This window comes from Simochromis diagramma, unplaced genomic scaffold (assembly GCF_900408965.1).
Source record: "Simochromis diagramma unplaced genomic scaffold, fSimDia1.1 OVJJ01000746.1, whole genome shotgun sequence".
Classification (NCBI taxonomy): Eukaryota; Metazoa; Chordata; class Actinopteri; order Cichliformes; family Cichlidae; genus Simochromis; species Simochromis diagramma.
In genome coordinates this window covers 256,341-274,514 of record NW_024386757.1, presented here as the reverse complement: position 1 = coordinate 274,514, position 18,174 = coordinate 256,341, and the positions used below count along the sequence as shown (strand labels likewise).

Here is an 18,174-nt window from a genome sequence, read left to right as displayed (position 1 = left end):
GACTAAAACTTAACAAAAAGCGAGCTGTTTATTATGGAAGCTGAAAACCATAACTCACCGAGCAGGGCCCATCCACTTAGTCATTTCTCGAAATTACCCTGAGTACTTGGTTTTCTTATCTCACCACCTAATAAGCCCGTTCTCTTAAGATAACCCTGGTGGAAAGTCATAACACTTCTATTACTTGCTTGAAAAATGTAAAGAAACTCAAATGGTAAATGGACTGGTTCTTATCAGTGTTGGGCAAGTTACTTTGAAGTAATTAATTATAATTACTAGTTACTTCTTCAAAAAAGTAACTGAGTTAGTAACTGAGTTACAAGATTCTAAAAGTAATTAATTACTTGAAAAGTAACTATTGCTTATGTTACGGCCCTAGCTGGGCCTCCTGAAACTGCCCTTGTGTGGGTGTGGTTTTTCTCTCCGCCTCTTCCTCTCTTGCTACACCCCTCTGTCTCTCTCTCACTCTCCTCTCGCCCCAGGACACAGCTGCTCTTGATTAGCCTCGTTGGCCACATGAATCCAGTCAGCAATCACCTCTGAGGCTATTTAAGCTGGGGGTGAGCTGTGAGCAAGGTGTTTTTTTCTCTGGTGTTCCCACATTGGGTGTCGAAGGTGTTGGGAGAGATCCTATAGTGTGGAAGCAGTGTGCAGTGTAATTGCTTCACGTGAGTAGTGTGGGCTTGTGGGCCTCGGCAGCAGTAAAACTAGCTGCTGCTAGTGACAGGGTGAGCTTGTGGGTCCCTGGAAGTGCCTCTTCGTGGTGTGGAGTTTTTTGTTTGATTGTTGTGTTCTGTGTTGTTGCAACTTTTTTCCTTTTTTCAAGTGTTATTGGTAAAACGGCGTTGCCGGCTCTTTATGTTAAGATTATCTATAATAAAGACTATTTTATTTACTAAACACACCTGTCTGTTTTCCTTTTCATTCTGTTTCCGGACCCATTTGTTACTGGTCCCCTCACTCGCACGCCTAGACCCCTTTGTGGGGGACATAACAATGTGGGGGCTCGTCCGGAATATGAATGAAGGAACAGCAATTGAGTTTTAGTGTGTTGTTCGCTGGTGGCTTGTTTAGTTGTATTGTGTCTGCTGCGCTCTCTCTCCGGTTAGCAGAGGGGAGTGTCTAGCTGAGCGTAAACTCCTCCTTCAGGCACTCATTTTTTGTTTTGCCTGTTTTATTTTCGGAATAATCCCGGGTGGGGATTAGTTCCCTGTCGGAGGTAGGCTTGTCGGTGCTTTGTGCACTTGATGCTTAGCCTTTAAAGTTGCCTCGAGCCTGGTACACTCCAGAAGCTAAGCAGGCTAAGATTTTAGTAGGTAGGTCTGGGGAGAGAGTCGGTGGTATTTTTATTTTTTGGTTAACCTGTGGCCACACATTTCCCACCTATTTTTCATTTGTGTATTGGAGGTGGTGCTTCTTTGTTGTTACTGTTAGCCTCAGGTAGTTTTTGTTTTAGTTTTAATGGCTACCTTTGATATTACCGTGTTTAAGGAAAACCCTTCGCTTGTCCAGCTGGACGCCTGTAGGAAGAGGGATTTGCATGAGGTGGCATCATTTTATGGCATTTGTGTCTCCACAGCTCTCCGTAAGGCTGAGCTGAAAGCTACTCTTGTGTCTGGCTTGGTGGAGAAAGGGATAGTGGGTCTGCCAGTCTACCTGAGCATGGTGTAACGTCTCAGCCTGTTCCACAGGTGCCAGATCAAGCTGTAGCCCCATCAGTGTCTACACCTGTTGCTCAGGGGCTCCCTGAGGACAAGCCGATGACACTGCCTCACTTCGAACCACTCTCCATAGAGTCATCAGTAGGTTCAAAGCAGGATGCTAGGCTACGTGTCCGCCTGGCTTGTCTCCAGTTGGAAAAGGAGGATCGTGAGAGGGAGTTCCAGCTAAAGGAGTTGGAGCTTAAGCGTTTAGACACAGAGCTTGCCAGAGCCAGGGAGGTTGAATTGAAAAAGGTGGAGGCGGAGACAGCTGTTAAGTTGCGACAGTTGGAACTCCAGCAGGCTTCCCTTTCTCCGGCTGCCTCCATTCGGCAGGCAGACACACCGTTTGATGTAGGGAAAAACAGTCGTCTGGTTCCGGTGTTCCGCGACACTGAGGTTGACAGCTACTTCGGGTGGTTTGAACGAATAGCCACAGCCTTACACTGGCCACGGGAGTCGTGGGCCATTTTGCTACAATGTAAGCTGGTAGGTAAAGCTCAGGAAGTTTGTTCCTCATTGTCAGGTGAGGACAGTCTGACTTATGACAATCTGAAAAGTGCCATCCTTCTAGCTTATAAACTGGTCCCAGAAGCCTATAGGCAGCGTTTCCGGGGATTAAAAATGGGACGGGGTCAATCCTACCGAGATTATGCAAGGAAGAAAAGTATGCTTTTTGATCGGTGGTGTGTGTCCAGCAAAGCTACTGACCTGGCGTCGGTTCGTGAATTAATGCTGATAGAGGAATTTAAGAACTGCATCTCCAAGCGCATCGCAGTATACCTCAGTGAACATAAGGTGTCCTCATTACAGCAGGCTGCAACACTGGCTGATGAGTTTGCCCTCATCCATAAAACCAGTGTCATTAAGCATGACCGACGCGATGCCTCAGTGAAGGTTGGTGATGTGCCAGCTGCACAGTACCCAAAGAGTGAGGTACTTGTGTCCCATCCCAAAGCAAAACGGAAGTGTTTTCTGTTTAAAGTCTGGCCATTTGATAGCAAATTGTGAGGCCTACAAACAGAAACAGTCGCACTCGAGGGCTAGGAGTGTGCCAGCTAGCAAAGCTGATACAGGTGTGGTTTCAAGATCCAAAACAAAGCTCTGTTTCTTCTGCCACAAACCTGGCCACCTGATTGCTCACTGTTCGAAAGCCAACTCGAGGCAAAATCGATCTGCTTTCAAAAGAGTGAACTGTGGTTCGCAAACAGACAAAGTTGCCAGTCCTAGGCAACAATTGGAGCATAATTGCTCAGTGGTGTCATTTGGTGAATGTCAGAGGTCGACTAATTCTGAGCTGCCACCTGTTGACCATCTTCCAGATGACCTACAGTGTGACAGATTGTGTGTGACACAACCATTCCAACCTGCACCTCTGGCTAACCAGCATGCCTTTCGCCATGACCTAGCGAAAAAGCGTCAGAAGTGTTGCTGTAAGGCCTTCTAGCTGCCTTACGGGTTCTCCATATGTGATGGCTCAAAAAACATCTGGCTGTCACTTGAGACACTATGTTGAGGGACTTGAGCCAACCCCGTGCAGTGTTTTCAACCCATCAAAAAAGTCTTGGCAGATTTGGCAGGGTATGCCTAACTGTTATTATGGTGCATGGTAGGTATATGTTTAAAGGTTGGGTAGGACGTTCTGTGACAAACCACTGGTTTGTATTTATGGGAGGGGGTGTTACGGCCCTAGCTGGGCCTCCTAAAACTGCCCTTGTGTGGGTGTGGTTTTTCTCTCCGCCTCTTCCTCTCTTGCTACACCCCTCTGTCTCTCTCTCACTCTCCTCTCGCCCCAGGACACAGCTGCTCTTGATTAGCCTCGTTGGCCACATGAATCCAGTCAGCAATCACCTCTGAGGCTATTTAAGCTGGGGGTGAGCTGTGAGCAGGGTGGTTTTTCTCTGGTGTTCCCACATTGGGTGTCGAAGGTGTTGGGAGAGATCCTATAGTGTGGAAGCAGTGTGCAGTGTAACTGCTTCACGTGAGTAGTGTGGGCTTGTGGGCTTGTGGGCCTCGGCAGCAGTAAAACTAGCTGCTGCTAGTGACAGGGTGAGCTTGTGGGCCCTTGGAAGTGCCTCTTCGTGGTGTGGAGTTTTTTTGTTTTGTTTTGTTTGGTTGTGTTCCGTGTTTTTGCAACCTTTTTCCAAGTGTTATTGGTAAAACGACGTTGCCGGCTCTTTATGTTAAGATTATCTATAATAAAGACTATTTTATTTACTAAAAACACCTGTCTGTTTTCCTTTTCATTCTGTTTCCGGACCCATTTGTTACTGGTCCCCTCATTCGCACGCCTAGACCCCTTCGGGGGGGACGTAACAACTTAACTTTAAAAAATGTTTAAAATACACAAAAGGAATATAATCTTGACACAGTGAAGACTTCATATTATGGTAGGTTCTGCAAATCACGTACTGAATTATTCTGAATTTATAAACAGCGAAACACTATTCTACTGAAACTGCCATCTGAAATGTCTTATAGAAGTTATAGTATATTATCTATAAACGTACCTGTCCGCTTGTTAATAATCACGTGGAGGCAAGGACCTCGCAGCACAAGCATACTCCCAACCTATTGTAAGATTGTGCTGTACATTATTTATATATAGTGTATTTTTATTAGTAAAAAACAAGAAGTCACAAGCAAAAGGAGAAGACACCATGGCACATGTTTAAACAAGGAAAGTTTATTCATCTAATAAAATGACATAACATTATTTTTTTTTCACCCAAAAAACACATATTCAAAGCACCATATCAGCCCGATATCACACAGTACTGTCACATGAAACGGAAGCTCTGCAGAGCGGCCAATCATAATGAAGCAGGTCATTATTTGTTCTTCATTTAAGCTGTTCTTCGTATTTCTAGCCACCAGATCTCGCTAAAGAGGACAGTTTTGAAAAGCTTCGAGAAGCTTCAGTACTTCGGAACGCTTCATTTGGCCATCACCAGTATTATATCTAAAGCTTTCACTTTCCTGTTGCTAATAAAATTCTAATTCTTTGGTAATGATTTACTTCCAGACTAAAGCCATTACCGTTTCTAACAGTGATGTGCGCACTCCTTGCGTAGCCTCAGATTTCACTTCCTGTTTACGTTCCGTAAATGACGTCACGTCGATAAGGTTAGAGAAACCGTTTCAAAACCTAAACAGCAGAGAAGTTGAAAAATATCCCATCATTACTGAAACACGTTCTGTCTCACTTGCAGACTGGAGCACCGGCGCGAGAGCGGGACCTTCGGTTTGAGCTGTATCGCTCAGATTTAAGAACGAAGCAAGCTACCCGGGCTGCTAAGCGAAGCTAACGCTAATATTTGAATGCTAGGTATTTGAAAACGAAAACAATACAACTTCAAGACAGTGCCCAGTTTCTTTAAGGATGGAGAGCAAATACAACCTTAAGAGTCCAGGTAAGCCTGATCCCAAAACAACTTCTACAGCTTTCAGAACCCTAGGATAAATCCTACAGCTAAAATCCAACACTTTAATGTTTCTTAATTAGCTTAACTGTTATTAGCCTCCGTCCCAATCTAAATGTTTACACTGGCACCTTTATTTGGTATTTTTTCTGAGTTCTTCCTGTTGTGTGGGATGCTTTATTTATTTTTTTAAACTCTCCAGTATTCAGAGCAAACCATCTGTCTGTTGAAACTGTACCGGCTGGCTCTGTCCCTGCACTTTTCGTGTTGCGGAGTTCTTTGACGTTACACACGTAAATAAGGACACGTCTGCGTGTTCAGCGTTGTCGTTAGCTGCTTGTGTAATATTAGTGATCATGGGGACGATTTAATCGGCTGATTTTGAAGGTTGACTTTAAGAAACATAGGAAGCATGCTGGTGGTGTGCAACCCACAGCAATAATACGTAATGTTTATTTAAAAAAAAAACGATTTAAAACAGTATATGCATTTTTATGACTTTAACTTTCGTAAGAAGAAGATTTAAATGAGTCACGGAAATGGGAATGAAAAATATTGTGCACTTTGCAGTATATTGCACAAAGTCTTTAACGCCGAATATAAATCATGTCTTATGTCTGTTGTGATTATGATAGTTGCATTTTGCGTGCATGGCTCAAAGCTGTTCTGGCAGGGTCAAAACTTGGCCAGCTGTCCAAAACCTTTTCACTGATCCCTGATAATGAGTGTTTAGAGGTGAGCCTTATAGTTTCTCAGTTTTCACTGGGACAGAAATGAACTGAAATCAGAAACATCTTTATTTGTGCCCACAAACAAGGAATTGGACTCCAGTGTTCCAGGTTAACTGGTTTTTACGTTAACTCTCTATGTTCTGCAAATCAAATGGTCTTCTCACTTTGCCAGTGTGTCTTGCAGTTTCACAAGATTAAAGACCTTGGCAAGAAAGCGCAACATCTCCAGCTCGTACAAATGCCTATGTGTCTCAACATTAGCTTCAGGCAACAATTAAATTATCTCAATTTAAAAATAAAAAGAAAGAAAGTCTGTCGCTATTCTTTTTCCTCTGTCTTTCTGTAACATAAATAACAAGCTGACATTTTCCTTATGACACCACCGATCAGCTTGAAGGACCCTCAGTCATGCATGCATCCTGTTCACCTGTCAGCTGTTTAACGTCTGCTGCTGATGTAGGAAACATGCCCACATTAACTGGTGTTAGACACAGTTTAGTGGGCAGCTGTGTCCTCAACATAATCTAATGTCATCACAATGGCTTGTTTCCTGAGCGCAGAGCTGCTGGAGATTGTGTTTCCCCTCAGAGTGACTGATCTGGGTTAAAAATGACAAATGAGATTTAAAACGAGGAGCGATGAACACTGAGATAACTACAGGGGACTTCATAAGCGAACTTGTTGCTTTAATGAGAATTTGTTCTGCCACCGATTTGATCAAATGGACTAGATAGCATCCTCTCAAGATGTATGTTCAGGAAACTCACCCAGGTTTTCTAACAGACACATAGGTATTAATAGACACAGGCAATTGATGGTTATTTTGAAAAGGAAACCCTCTTTAAATGAACAATATCAAACATCTCCACAATGCTGAGTAAGTGTATTTGTAATGTTTTAATACATCAGCAGGTTGTGGCATGAAGTGCTAAATGCACTTGTAAATGACCATTTCTGTGAAACTTTGGTTATTATGTTGATGGGTTTTCATGAATGGTAGGATGATCCATTGCAATGAATTATGGGGAGCATTGTTTCGTCTCCCTTCACAACAGATGACTGTAGAAAAGATGCATGACCTGGCTGCACTTCCTTCCATAGTACAAAAATGAAGTCAAAATTTCCCACTTGTGGGAGCTGCCATATTGCACATTTGGAGTCAGTCTGTGCAGTAGTGACTCGGGGTGGAATAGCTGTGTCACCTGCTGGACGTGACCGTGAACACGCCCCCCTTCACTTTTTACGTAGCCCATCTTCTCCAGGTTATCTGCTGATGGGTTTACTGCGACTAACGACTTGTTAAATTAAGGTAAATACAACCACAAAGTTTTGATAGTATACGCTCTAATGAAGTGTTATTTTTAGCTGGTGAACTGGTGACTCACTGGACTGACAAGCTTGAGTCAAACGCACTGTTTATATATTTACCTTTTCCTCCCTCGTCTCCTCATCGGCCGGGTATACAGAGCGATGCAGTCAACTTGCAAAGCAGTCCAGGAGATGCAATCAGCTGTATTTTATGCAATAAAATGGTGTCGTCTTTGTCCCAAGCACACCCAAACAGTTTAAAACATGTGGTTGCTCCATCACACCGCAAACATAACCGGGTTTCTCACTATAGAATGATCAGGAATCCTGTACAGCCATCAGCGTGTACATAGAAACAAAAATCTCCACATCAGTCTTGTTTGCTTACATTTCTGTACCGTCATAAGATGGTGCTAAACATGCTCTAAATCTTTTAAACAATTAGAGCGTTAAACCTTTGACGTTTTTTGAGAGCAGGTCTTTATACCTGTAGCGCTTTAGGTCTCCTTTTTTAGCTAAATGCTATAATAGTAGTGACAGTGGTAGACGAGCAATAAAAAGTGCGCACAGTCTGGAGATGCTTTTTCTTTTCATTCTCTTGTCTATGCCTTTCACGTCTTTGGTGTTAGCTTGTTATTATGTAACAGTGTCTCTTTTTATCCCTTTGGACCTGGTGTGAGTCATTCCTAGTGGCAAATAGTCAACATTTGTGTTGCATAAGATGATTTGGCATATAAGGATTATTACCTTGGGCCTGTTACTGGACTTCTGCAGAGACAGTTGTGTGGGAAAGGCTTTTCTTGTCATCTCTTCCTACTATGGGGGTAGTTGCAGTTCTGGAGGTAGAGCAGGTTATTTACTAAACGGAAGGTTGGTGGTTCAATCCCTGGCTGCTCCATTGTGCATGCCAAATCTGCTTGGGGCAAGATACTAACCCCATGTTGCTCTCTGATGCATCTATTGGAGTATGTGTCTGAATGTTGGATAGAAAGCGCTTTGAGTGTTCAGTTTGAGGAGAAAAGCATCTTACAAGAACCAGTTTATTTACCATTTAAGACAGAGCCAAAAATGGAAAATGAATATGAAACTCAGCAGGCAATAAGGAGCAGTGTAGTTCCTGTCAGTGTCTCCAGGCACAGATACAATGTTAAATGAGAGAATGTCATAATGAAATCTAAGCAAAACCATGTTAATTTCACTATCATTTTCGTTGTCATTGCATTGTCAACTCTAACTACAGGGAGTGCAGAATTATTAGGCAAATGAGTATTTTGTCCACATCATCCTCTCCATGCATGTTGTCTTACTCCAAGCTGTATAGGCTCGAAAGCCTACTACCAATTAAGCATATTAGGTGATGTGCATCTCTGTAATGAGAAGGGGTTTGGTCTAATGACATCAACACCCTATATCAGGTGTGCATAATTATTAGGCAACGTCCTTTCCTTTGGCAAAATGGGTCAAAAGAAGGACTTGACAGGCTCAGAAAAGTCAAAAATAGTGAGATATCTTGCAGAGGGATGCAGCAGTCTCAAAATTGCAAAGCTTCTGAAGCGTGATCATCGAACAATCAAGCGTTTCATAGTGATGGTGAGATGAAGCCTCATGATGAACTGAAGCTTTCCATCCAATTGGTCGACTCATGGTTCGAAGCATTGTGATGATTCATTTGCTCTACTGCGCCATCAAGTGGACAATTCAAGTGAAGCGGGCTCTTTGATTATAATGATGTGTAAACCTTATGTACATCTGGATAATGACACAAACTAGTGTTTGGTGCTTCACTTTTTAATAAACTAAAAGACAGAAATCAGATTATAGGATGTGAAGTGTTGTTTATTTATATTTTGGTGTTTATCATTTGTGATATTTATTACTGTGTGCATACTTTATTAGGAGAGACAAAATTAAAAAAAAAAAAACATCTCTTCCTTGCTGGTTCCATCGAAGAAGAAATGCACAAGTAACTATGTAGCACGTACGTAATCCAATTCCACAACACGGTGTGATGGGGAATCAGCTGTTTTCCTGCCCATGTTATTTCGAATCTGGCACGAACCGGTGAACCAGTCCCTGAATCAGTCACGTGGTACGGACTGCCCGCGAGGCCTCGAACGTCACTGCATACGTAATCAAAGCAAGCCTCGATACGCGCTTCAGAAAAACGCCCCCGCGATTACCCGACGCACGATTCGAAGCTTCGACACACAGGACACATCACTAGCGTTTCATTCAAAATAGTCAACAGGGTCGCAAGAAGCGTGTGGAAAAACCAAGGCGCGAAATAACTGCCCATGAACTGAGAAAAGTCAAGCGTGCAGCTGCCAAGATGCCACTTGCCACCAGTTTGGCCATATTTCAGAGCTGCAACATCACTGGAGTGCCCAAAAGCACAAGGTGTGCAATACTCAGAGACATGGCCAAGGTAAGAAAGGCTGAAAGACGACCACCACTGAACAAGACACACAAGCTGAAACGTCAAGACTGGGCCAAGAAATATCTCAAGACTGGTTTTTCTAAGGTTTTATGGACTGATGAAATGAGAGTGAGTCTTGATGGGCCAGATGGATGGGCCCGTGGCTGGATTGGTAAAGGGCAGAGAGCTCCAGTCTGACTCAGACGCCAGCAAGGTGGAGGTGGAGTACTGGTTTGGGCTGGTATCATCAAAGATGAGCTTGTGGGGCCTTTTCGGGTTGAGGATGGAGTCAAGCTCAACTCCCAGTCCTACTGCCAGTTTCTGGAAGACACCTTCTTCAAGCAGTGGTACAGGAAGAAGTCTGCATCCTTCAAGAAAAACATGATTTTCATGCAGGACAATGCTCCATCACACGCGTCCAAGTACTCCACAGCGTGGCTGGCAAGAAAGGGTATAAAAGAAGAAAAACTAATGACATGGCCTCCTTGTTCACCTGATCTGAACCCCATTGAGAACCTGTGGTCCATCATCAAATGTGAGATTTACAAGGAGGGAAAACAGTACACCTCTCTGAACAGTGTCTGGGAGGCTGTGGTTGCTGCTGCACGCAATGTTGATGGTGAACAGATCAAAACACTGACAGAATCCATGGATGGCAGGCTTTTGAGTGTCCTTGCAAAGAAAGGTGGCTATATTGGTCGCTGATTTGTTTTTGTGTTGTTTTTGAATGTCAGAAATGTATATTTGTGAATGTGGAGATGTTATATTGGTTTCACTGGTAAAAATAAGTAATTGAAATGGGTATATATTTGTTTTTTGTTAAAGTTGCCTAATAATTATGCACAGTAATAGTCACCTGCACACACAGATATCCCCCTAAAATAGCTAAAAGTAAAAACAAACTAAAAACTACTTCCAAAGACATTCAGCTTTGATATTAATGAGTTTTTTTGGGTTCATTGAGAACATGGTTGTTGTTCAATAATAAAATTATTCCTCAAAAATACAACTTGCCTAATAATTCTGCACTCCCTGTATCACCACCTTTGAATTCTATCTTATCTTCCCATCTTTAGCTTGCATGTAACAGAGCTTTTTTTTTTTTTTTAATTTTTTATTTTTGGGAAGATAAATTTGAAAAAAGATAATTTTCCAGAAATTGTGTGGCGACATATCTGAATGAATGCAGTAGTAACTATAAATATAGCACTATGTTTTATGCTTTGTAGTGTTTTGGACTCAACGATATTGGCAAAAATGAAATCATCATTGATCACAATTTCTTTGAGTGCCAATGCAATGGTAGTGCAAGAGGATTTTGTTGTTGGTCAGTTATTTAAGACCCGAGCAAATGTGGAATTTATATTATAGTATTGGCCAAAAAAAAAAAAAGTCGCCACCAAAAAAAGGTCACACACTCTAATATTTCATTAGACCGCCTTTAGCTTTGATTGCGACACGCATTCTCTGTGACATTGTTTCAATAAGCTTCTGCAATGTCACAAGATTTATTTCTATCTAGTGCCCATCACTCTGGAACAAGGTAAATCTGGACTCACCAGACCACATGACCTTCTTCCATTGCTCCAGAGTCCAATCTTTATGCTCCCTAGCAAATTGAAGCCTGTTTTTTCCAGGTTGCCTCACTGATTAGTGGTTTTCTTACGGCTACACAGCGGTTCAGTCCCAATCCCTTGAGTTCCCTTTGAATTGTGTGTGTGGAAATGCTCTTACTTTCACTATTAAACATAGTCCTGAGTTCTACTATTGTTTTTCTTTTGATTTGATTTCACCAAATGTTTAAGTGAAAGCCAATCATGATCATTCAGAATTTTTTTTCAGGCCACATTTCTTCCTCGAAGACGATGGGTCACCGCTATCCTTCCACTTTTTAATAATGCGTTGGACAGTTGTTAACCCAATTTTAGTAGTTTCTACAATCCCCTTAGATATTTACTGTGCCTGAAGCATGACAATGATTTGACCCTTCTCAAACACACTAATATCTTTTCCACGACCCTGAGATTTGTCTTTCGACATGGTTGTTTATGAAATGAGAATCAACTCCTTGCACCAGTTGGGGTCAAATAACTTGTTGTCAGCTGAAAAATAATCGCCCATGCAGTAATTCTCCAATAGGAGGCTCGTACCTATTTGCTTAGCCAGGTGGCCACATATGGCAATATATATATATATATATGTTATTGATATGTTAAACTGAGTAACGATATCCAATGATACTTAGCATAAAATCATGCAAGTCTATGCTTCTGGGGTTAAACACCATTTTATACACCACACCAACTGCCTTGCTTGCTATCTGGTAATGTGATAGTGTCATTACCATTACAGTATTTGCATGCTACAGTGTTAAATAATAATGTTATACTTTTACTGGTTATAAATGAAAGTTTCTTATTTGTTTACCGTAACTACCATGTTAATAAGTAATTTCATTACAGCCAGAATAAAAATGCTAAGCTAAAACATCAAACAACACAGTAAACAAAGCTTACTGGAAGATGTTGATGAAGCTGTTAATACCTCACTTTCATCATCATCATCCACGGGTTACAGTTCTTAGCAACTGACATACCAAAGTTGGCTTTCAGGCTGTCAACCTTTAGATATACATTACATTGCCAAAATTATTTACTCCTCTGCCTTCAAACATGAACTTGAGCTGCATCCCAGTAGTAATCCAGGATTTAATACAATGTCGGTTCACCCTTTGTGGCTCTAACTGCTTCAACTCTTCTTTGGCAAATGTTTAGCTGGCTTAAGCACATTTACTCAGGGCCTTATTGATGTGATATTCTTCTGCTGCCACGGCTGTGTGTCTGTGAAAAAGGCGTTTGCTCTGTGTTGTGGTGTCCTGATGACACACAATTTCATGAGACTCAAACCTTAAATACTGATTCATAGACATTGTCCCCCATTAATGATGGACTTTCTAAGTCTAAGAAAACTAGCTTGTTATTTTTCATATTCTCCGCAAGTCAAAGTAAACAGTTTTTAAAGGTGAAATATAAAAGTAAAATCAGATGTAGTCATTTATACATTTGACTCCAGACGGCTGATAAATTTGCAAGAAAGAAAGATTAGGTCATTGTGTGTAGAGTTTTGAGGTGAAAAATGAATTGAATCGGTTTAGGAATAAGGGTGTAACATGACAAAACATGGTACAAGTGAAGTGGTGTAAATGCTTTTCAGATGTACTGTAGCTTTCCGTGCAGTTGGTAACCTTTTTTTCCTTTTTCTTTGTTTCTTTTGATGGAAAGCGGTGAAGAGGCTGATGAAGGAGGCTGCTGAACTGAGGGATCCCACAGAGCACTATCATGCCCAACCACTAGAAGTAAGTTTGGCATTTTTATGCTATTACTTTACTCTATAGTCTAACAATGCATGACAATGAAAATATAAGCAGGCAATGCAGCTACTTTTACGCTACTTTTACACTACTAGGTACTACTAGTTTTGATAGCCTTCAAGTTACAGTGTGTAAAATTTTCACCTATAGATATCAGTTGCAGTTTGTAGTGAGCTTGACTGCAGGTCAAAATTGGTGTGAAATCAAAGACGTGACCTGGGATTTTCAAACTGATAGAATATGGTTATTAAAGTTCTCCGAATTCTCTTTGAATTTTGTGACCTCAAGGTCAGAAGTCAAGTTTTCTGAAAATCTTTTATATAAGATAACCCATACTTTTAGGCCTTTTAAATCTCACTATATATCCCTGTCTTGTCTCAGCTGGGGTCCTCATTTAGTGTCACAATCCTCAAGCTAATACAAACACAAACACACTCCAGTAAGTTCATTGGATTTAATACTTAGTTTCACTTTCATAAGTGATAGATATACGCTGGCTATGACTTCTGAAAATATTTGTCTAGTGGTCAATAGAGATGTTTAGCTCTGCAAGTCACTTTTTATTTCTTAGCATATTTTTTTCTTATTTCAAATCAGCTGATAATATCAGATAATCAGCTGTATAAAGCCCTCGTGTTCCACAGTTGCGATAGGGACCATGTCTTTAGTGATATAATAGGCTACTGTGGCTTTAAGATGGTTTGTTTCGGGGCATGAGGCTGGGAAGACGTCGCGGTCTGGGATACAGCACGCAGGTTCGAGCACTGTGGCACTGTTGTAAATGGTGAAAATGATTGGTAGAGCTCGAACCTTTTGTCGGGACGCTTTTTCGTCATTCTCTACAGAATACATTATTCTGCTGCTCATCTGACACTTTGAATCCAAACCATCTCCAAATATTTGAGCCGTTGTTTTTCTTTTTACCAACCAGCTACTCTGCGATAGCTACTGTGTCCATCTGGTCGCTGCCTGCAGGTGAAGCGATGGGCGAGTTGTGTTCAGTGAGAAATAGAGGCGGGGCAGAGTGACGTGTAGAGACAAGCCTGGACGAGAGAGACTGGCTCCACAAGTATAATTATAGCGAACGTAGACTATATCGATATAAACGATAGTGTCACATCATATATGTCGTATCAAAGTATATGGGTTTTTTTTTTTATAAAACTTGATATTTCACCCAGTCCTACCTTCTGTTGTCTTCTCAGACAGAAATATGTTCTTAAAATTAGGGCTGGGCCATATCACACCGTTCATGGTAATACCGGTATAATGTTGGGCAACGATAAGAAAATGAAATATCGTGATAGAATATGGGTAAAACGTGCATGCGCAGTGCCTTTGTTTTCATACGCACATGGCGGAAAAAGCATGGCGGCGACGGAGAATGAGAAGGGCGAAAGCAGATCGTTGAATGAAACGGATGAACCAGAATTGGTTTGTAAAAATGCTGCAACTTCAGTGGTGTGGAACTGGTTTAGCTTTCGTCCGTCAGATACACAACAAAGCACTATTTTTGGTAGAGCATGCTAGCGGGCCGTCGTTATTACCGTGTTTTTTGGAAAATACAGCACACTTTAAATCAATCCTTTGATTTTTCTGAAAATCGACAGTGTCCTTTATAATCCCGTGTGCCTTATGTATGAATTCTGGTTGTGTTTACTGACCTCGAAACGATTTTATGTACACGGCGCTCGAAAATCTGTCAAACGTTTTAGTACGACTTTGCTAAGCTACGAACCCGCACCGCTTGATGGATTGTCGGAGCATTACGGCTGTCGTAGGCAGGAGCCTGGCGGAGTGATACGTACTGCGCTTCAACATAATGTTACCGTATTGTGTGTGTATAACCTCTTTTTAAGTTTTGTGGATATTATACATGGTTATGCTGAGGATATGTCGGCCTTTTGGTTAAACTGTCAGCAAGGAATTTGCATTTGCACTGTTAATTTTTTATATAACTTTAATGCACATAAAAAAACAGCTGCTCGTTTAAGTGAAAATACATTGATGTTTTTTTTTCTGCACCCATAAAGTTGTGGATTTGTAAAGTGTTTTGTCTAGTGTCAATTATATCGTCAGCTATGTCGTTATCGCAAATTTTCAAATATATATCGTGATAAATATTTTTGGTCATATTGCCCTGCTCTACTTAAAATGATATTTCCTTCTTTCTGCAGGACAATCTCTTTGAGTGGCACTTTTCTGTTCGTGGTCCTCCAGACTCTGATTTTGATGGTGGGGTTTACCATGGCAGGATCATACTTCCCCCAGAATACCCCATGAAACCTCCCAGCATCATCCTACTCACAGTAAGATGCAGATGAAGATCACATCTTAGCTGCATTTAATTATTCTCCTGATGCAGCAGATAATCAAAAAGCTGAAAAAGCAATTTTTAAGAACAGACAACTTTCCCAACCTTATACACTGACCATGTTTGGCTTCACACATAACTGCAAGGCACATTTTCTAAAATGAACATTATCAAAAATAAATATCGTTCTAGGCTTACCAGTGAGCCTGATTCCATTCAAGCCCAGGCTTACACACCTGAGGAACAAGCTAGAGCTCAATTTTCTTTTGAAACAGTCAGGGAGTTGAACGTAATAGGGGAAGAAAGTGAGCTTCCAGAACAGTTCAGGTGTTAAGATTAAGGATGTTCCTGGCCAGGAAAAAATGAGACTGACTGACTAGTCTAAAACTATGAAGTTAAATTTTAAAATCGTTTCATGGAAATTTCAAAAACTAATAACAAAGGCATTGTAAACAATTTACCCCATTCCTCAATAACGAATCATGCCGCTTAACTTTTCGTTTTGTGCGTTATCAACATTACACGTACATTATATTCAGCATTATACAACATTATACTTTAAACAGTTAAAACAAACCTGCTGCAACAGGGAAGCCCAAACCTCCCTCTTGCTGCCACCTCCAGCTTATCCGAGGAAACTTCAAGCCTTTCCCGGGCCGGCCGATAGATGTCGTAAGATCTAGAAATTTTTAACAATCAGATTCAATTGCTAGTAAGTAAGGTTGGGTGACTGGACGAATATATTGCCCATCGATGATAGACTGAGCCTTTCACCGATCGTTTTTACAAGACCAATTTATTTATTTGCCCGTGAGTAAGTTTGCTGATAATGTTGACTGAAGCTAGGGAGAAGCAGTCAACAGAAAAAATAATAGCGCCCATCAAAAAGTCTGCGCCTGCGTGAGTATATTGCCTTTTGTCGGTTATTGGACCGGCGAATGTCAGTTGGAAAATTTTTACATATCGCCCAACCTTAGCAGGAAGTCTGGTGACAACCAGACTAGTGACAACAGCGACCATTAATCAGCTTGTCAACTAGTCACGCACATCTCTAGACATGTTGTGTAGCTGAAACATTAGTAGAGTCAAAATGTAAAAGAGAACGAGGGACATTCAAGCTTCTCCCTTTATTGTGTTTTTCACTTTAATTAAAACATTGAATGCATAACTTTTAACATTTCATTTTTTTCTCTTATTTTGAAATCCAGCTCTAATTTTACTTATAAAACAGGGGGAATCGATTAACTCGCACACACAGTGGGGGAAATTTAATTTTATCCCATGCTGAATTCCTCTCATACAAAAAAGAATAGTTTCATATTTTAATGGTAATTTCATTTTAATGTTGAGAGATGGAATGTCAGTAAAAAAAATTTAAAAAAATTATAAAAAAGTTGAAAATGGATTTGAATGTCATTGAGTGAAATAAGTATTTGACCACCAACCAGAATCCTCACGTTGGGAGGAAGTCCTGTGGTCAGGAAACCCAAATCAAGGCTGGACTAGGCTGCATGACCATAAGGAAGGCGCTTATTGAAAACAGATCAAATATTTATTTCAGTCAGTTATAGATCTTTATGTAATGTGTGGATTTTTGTTTATATGAAACAACCACAAAAATGAGACTGTCCAAATTTAAAAATTCATAAGATCAAATCATCCTTTTCCCACTATATTCAGGCAGCTGTGCGGTACATGTTTTAATGACTGATAAAAGTTAGAATTTGTTGTGAGAAAACTGTGTTCACATGTTTTCACTGACACCAGCTACTATTTTATTGAACCAAATTTTTAATTAGATTTTTGTTTGAAAGCTCTGACATTTGCACAGTTGTAGCCTCATTTTTTATTTGTTAATACTGCTCAAAACTTTTATGTCAGTTTGTGTTCATAGGTTTTGAGAAATATGTGCTGTGCCTCTGTTTTCCCATACGTACCAATACCACTTTCTTTTTATTCCCTTCCATTAGCCAAATGGGAGATTTGAAGTTGGGAAGAAGATTTGTCTGAGCATCTCTGGCCACCATCCTGAGACCTGGCAGCCCTCTTGGAGTAGTAAGTATAGGAGACAAGATCCCAGTTCTCCATACGTATCTTATTCCCTGAGGTAATCTAAGTATTTAGAGGTTGCATTTGGAAATAAGCTCCACAAAAGAATTTGTAGAGCTGTGAAATGAGATGTGTAGGAAAAGTACTGAAATGATCATCACTAATTAATAGCACTGATGTCTTGCATGCAAAACCATCCAGGTAAGCACTGATGCACTAATGCTGTTAATTGGTACAGAAGTATTCCTGATTTCCTATTTTTGTTGTATGTTTGTCACACTTCAAAGTTTCAGATCATCAACCAATTTTAAATGTTAGACAAAGATGACACGAGTAAACACACCATGCAGTTTCTAAATGAAGGTGTTCATTATTAAGGAGGAAACAATCCAAACCTACATGGCCCTGTGTGAGAAAGTGATTACCCGCTAAACCTAATAACTGTTTGTGCCACTTTTAGCAGCAACATCTGCAATCAAGCGTTTTCAGTAACTGGCAATGATTCTTTTACAGCTCTGCCCACTCATCTTTGCTGAATTGTCATAGTTCAGCCACATTGGAGGGTTTTCGAAAATACACCTTCTTTTTAAGGTCATGCAACTGCTCCTCAGTCAGATTCAGGTCAAAACTTTGAATGGGCCACTCCAAGGTCTTCACTATGTCATTAAGTCATTCAGAGATGGACTAGCTGGTCTGTTTTGGATCATTGCCTTGCTGCAGAACTCAGTTGCACTTCAGCATTTTCTCAAAGTCATCAAGGCCGAGTTACATGAACAAATTGGAGTCTATTAGATAGATATGATAGAAACCACCACAGTGCAGTACCTGTAAAACCTACAGCATGCTCTAATCATTCTAAGAGAA

The 18,174-nt window shown here is 40.9% G+C and overlaps 1 protein-coding gene across 2 annotated transcripts in view; it reads left to right on the top strand.

Moving 5' to 3' along the window:
- The first annotated feature begins 4,691 nt into the window (after positions 1–4,691).
- The window catches only part of ube2j1 (ubiquitin-conjugating enzyme E2, J1), a 36,041-nt gene continuing 22,558 nt past the window's right edge, over positions 4,692–18,174 (top strand). The window contains exons 1-5 of one of the 2 annotated variants that reach the window (XM_040026591.1): positions 4,692–4,826; positions 4,913–5,113; positions 12,859–12,932; positions 15,125–15,256; positions 17,232–17,316. In XM_040026591.1, coding sequence (XP_039882525.1) covers positions 5,083–5,113; positions 12,859–12,932; positions 15,125–15,256; positions 17,232–17,316 — 322 coding nt within the window. In that variant the 5' untranslated portion in view covers positions 4,692–4,826; positions 4,913–5,082. Of the gene's footprint in view, positions 5,114–12,858; positions 12,933–15,124; positions 15,257–17,231; positions 17,317–18,174 lie in introns of both variants that reach the window. The other variant, XM_040026585.1, reaches the window with a different exon arrangement.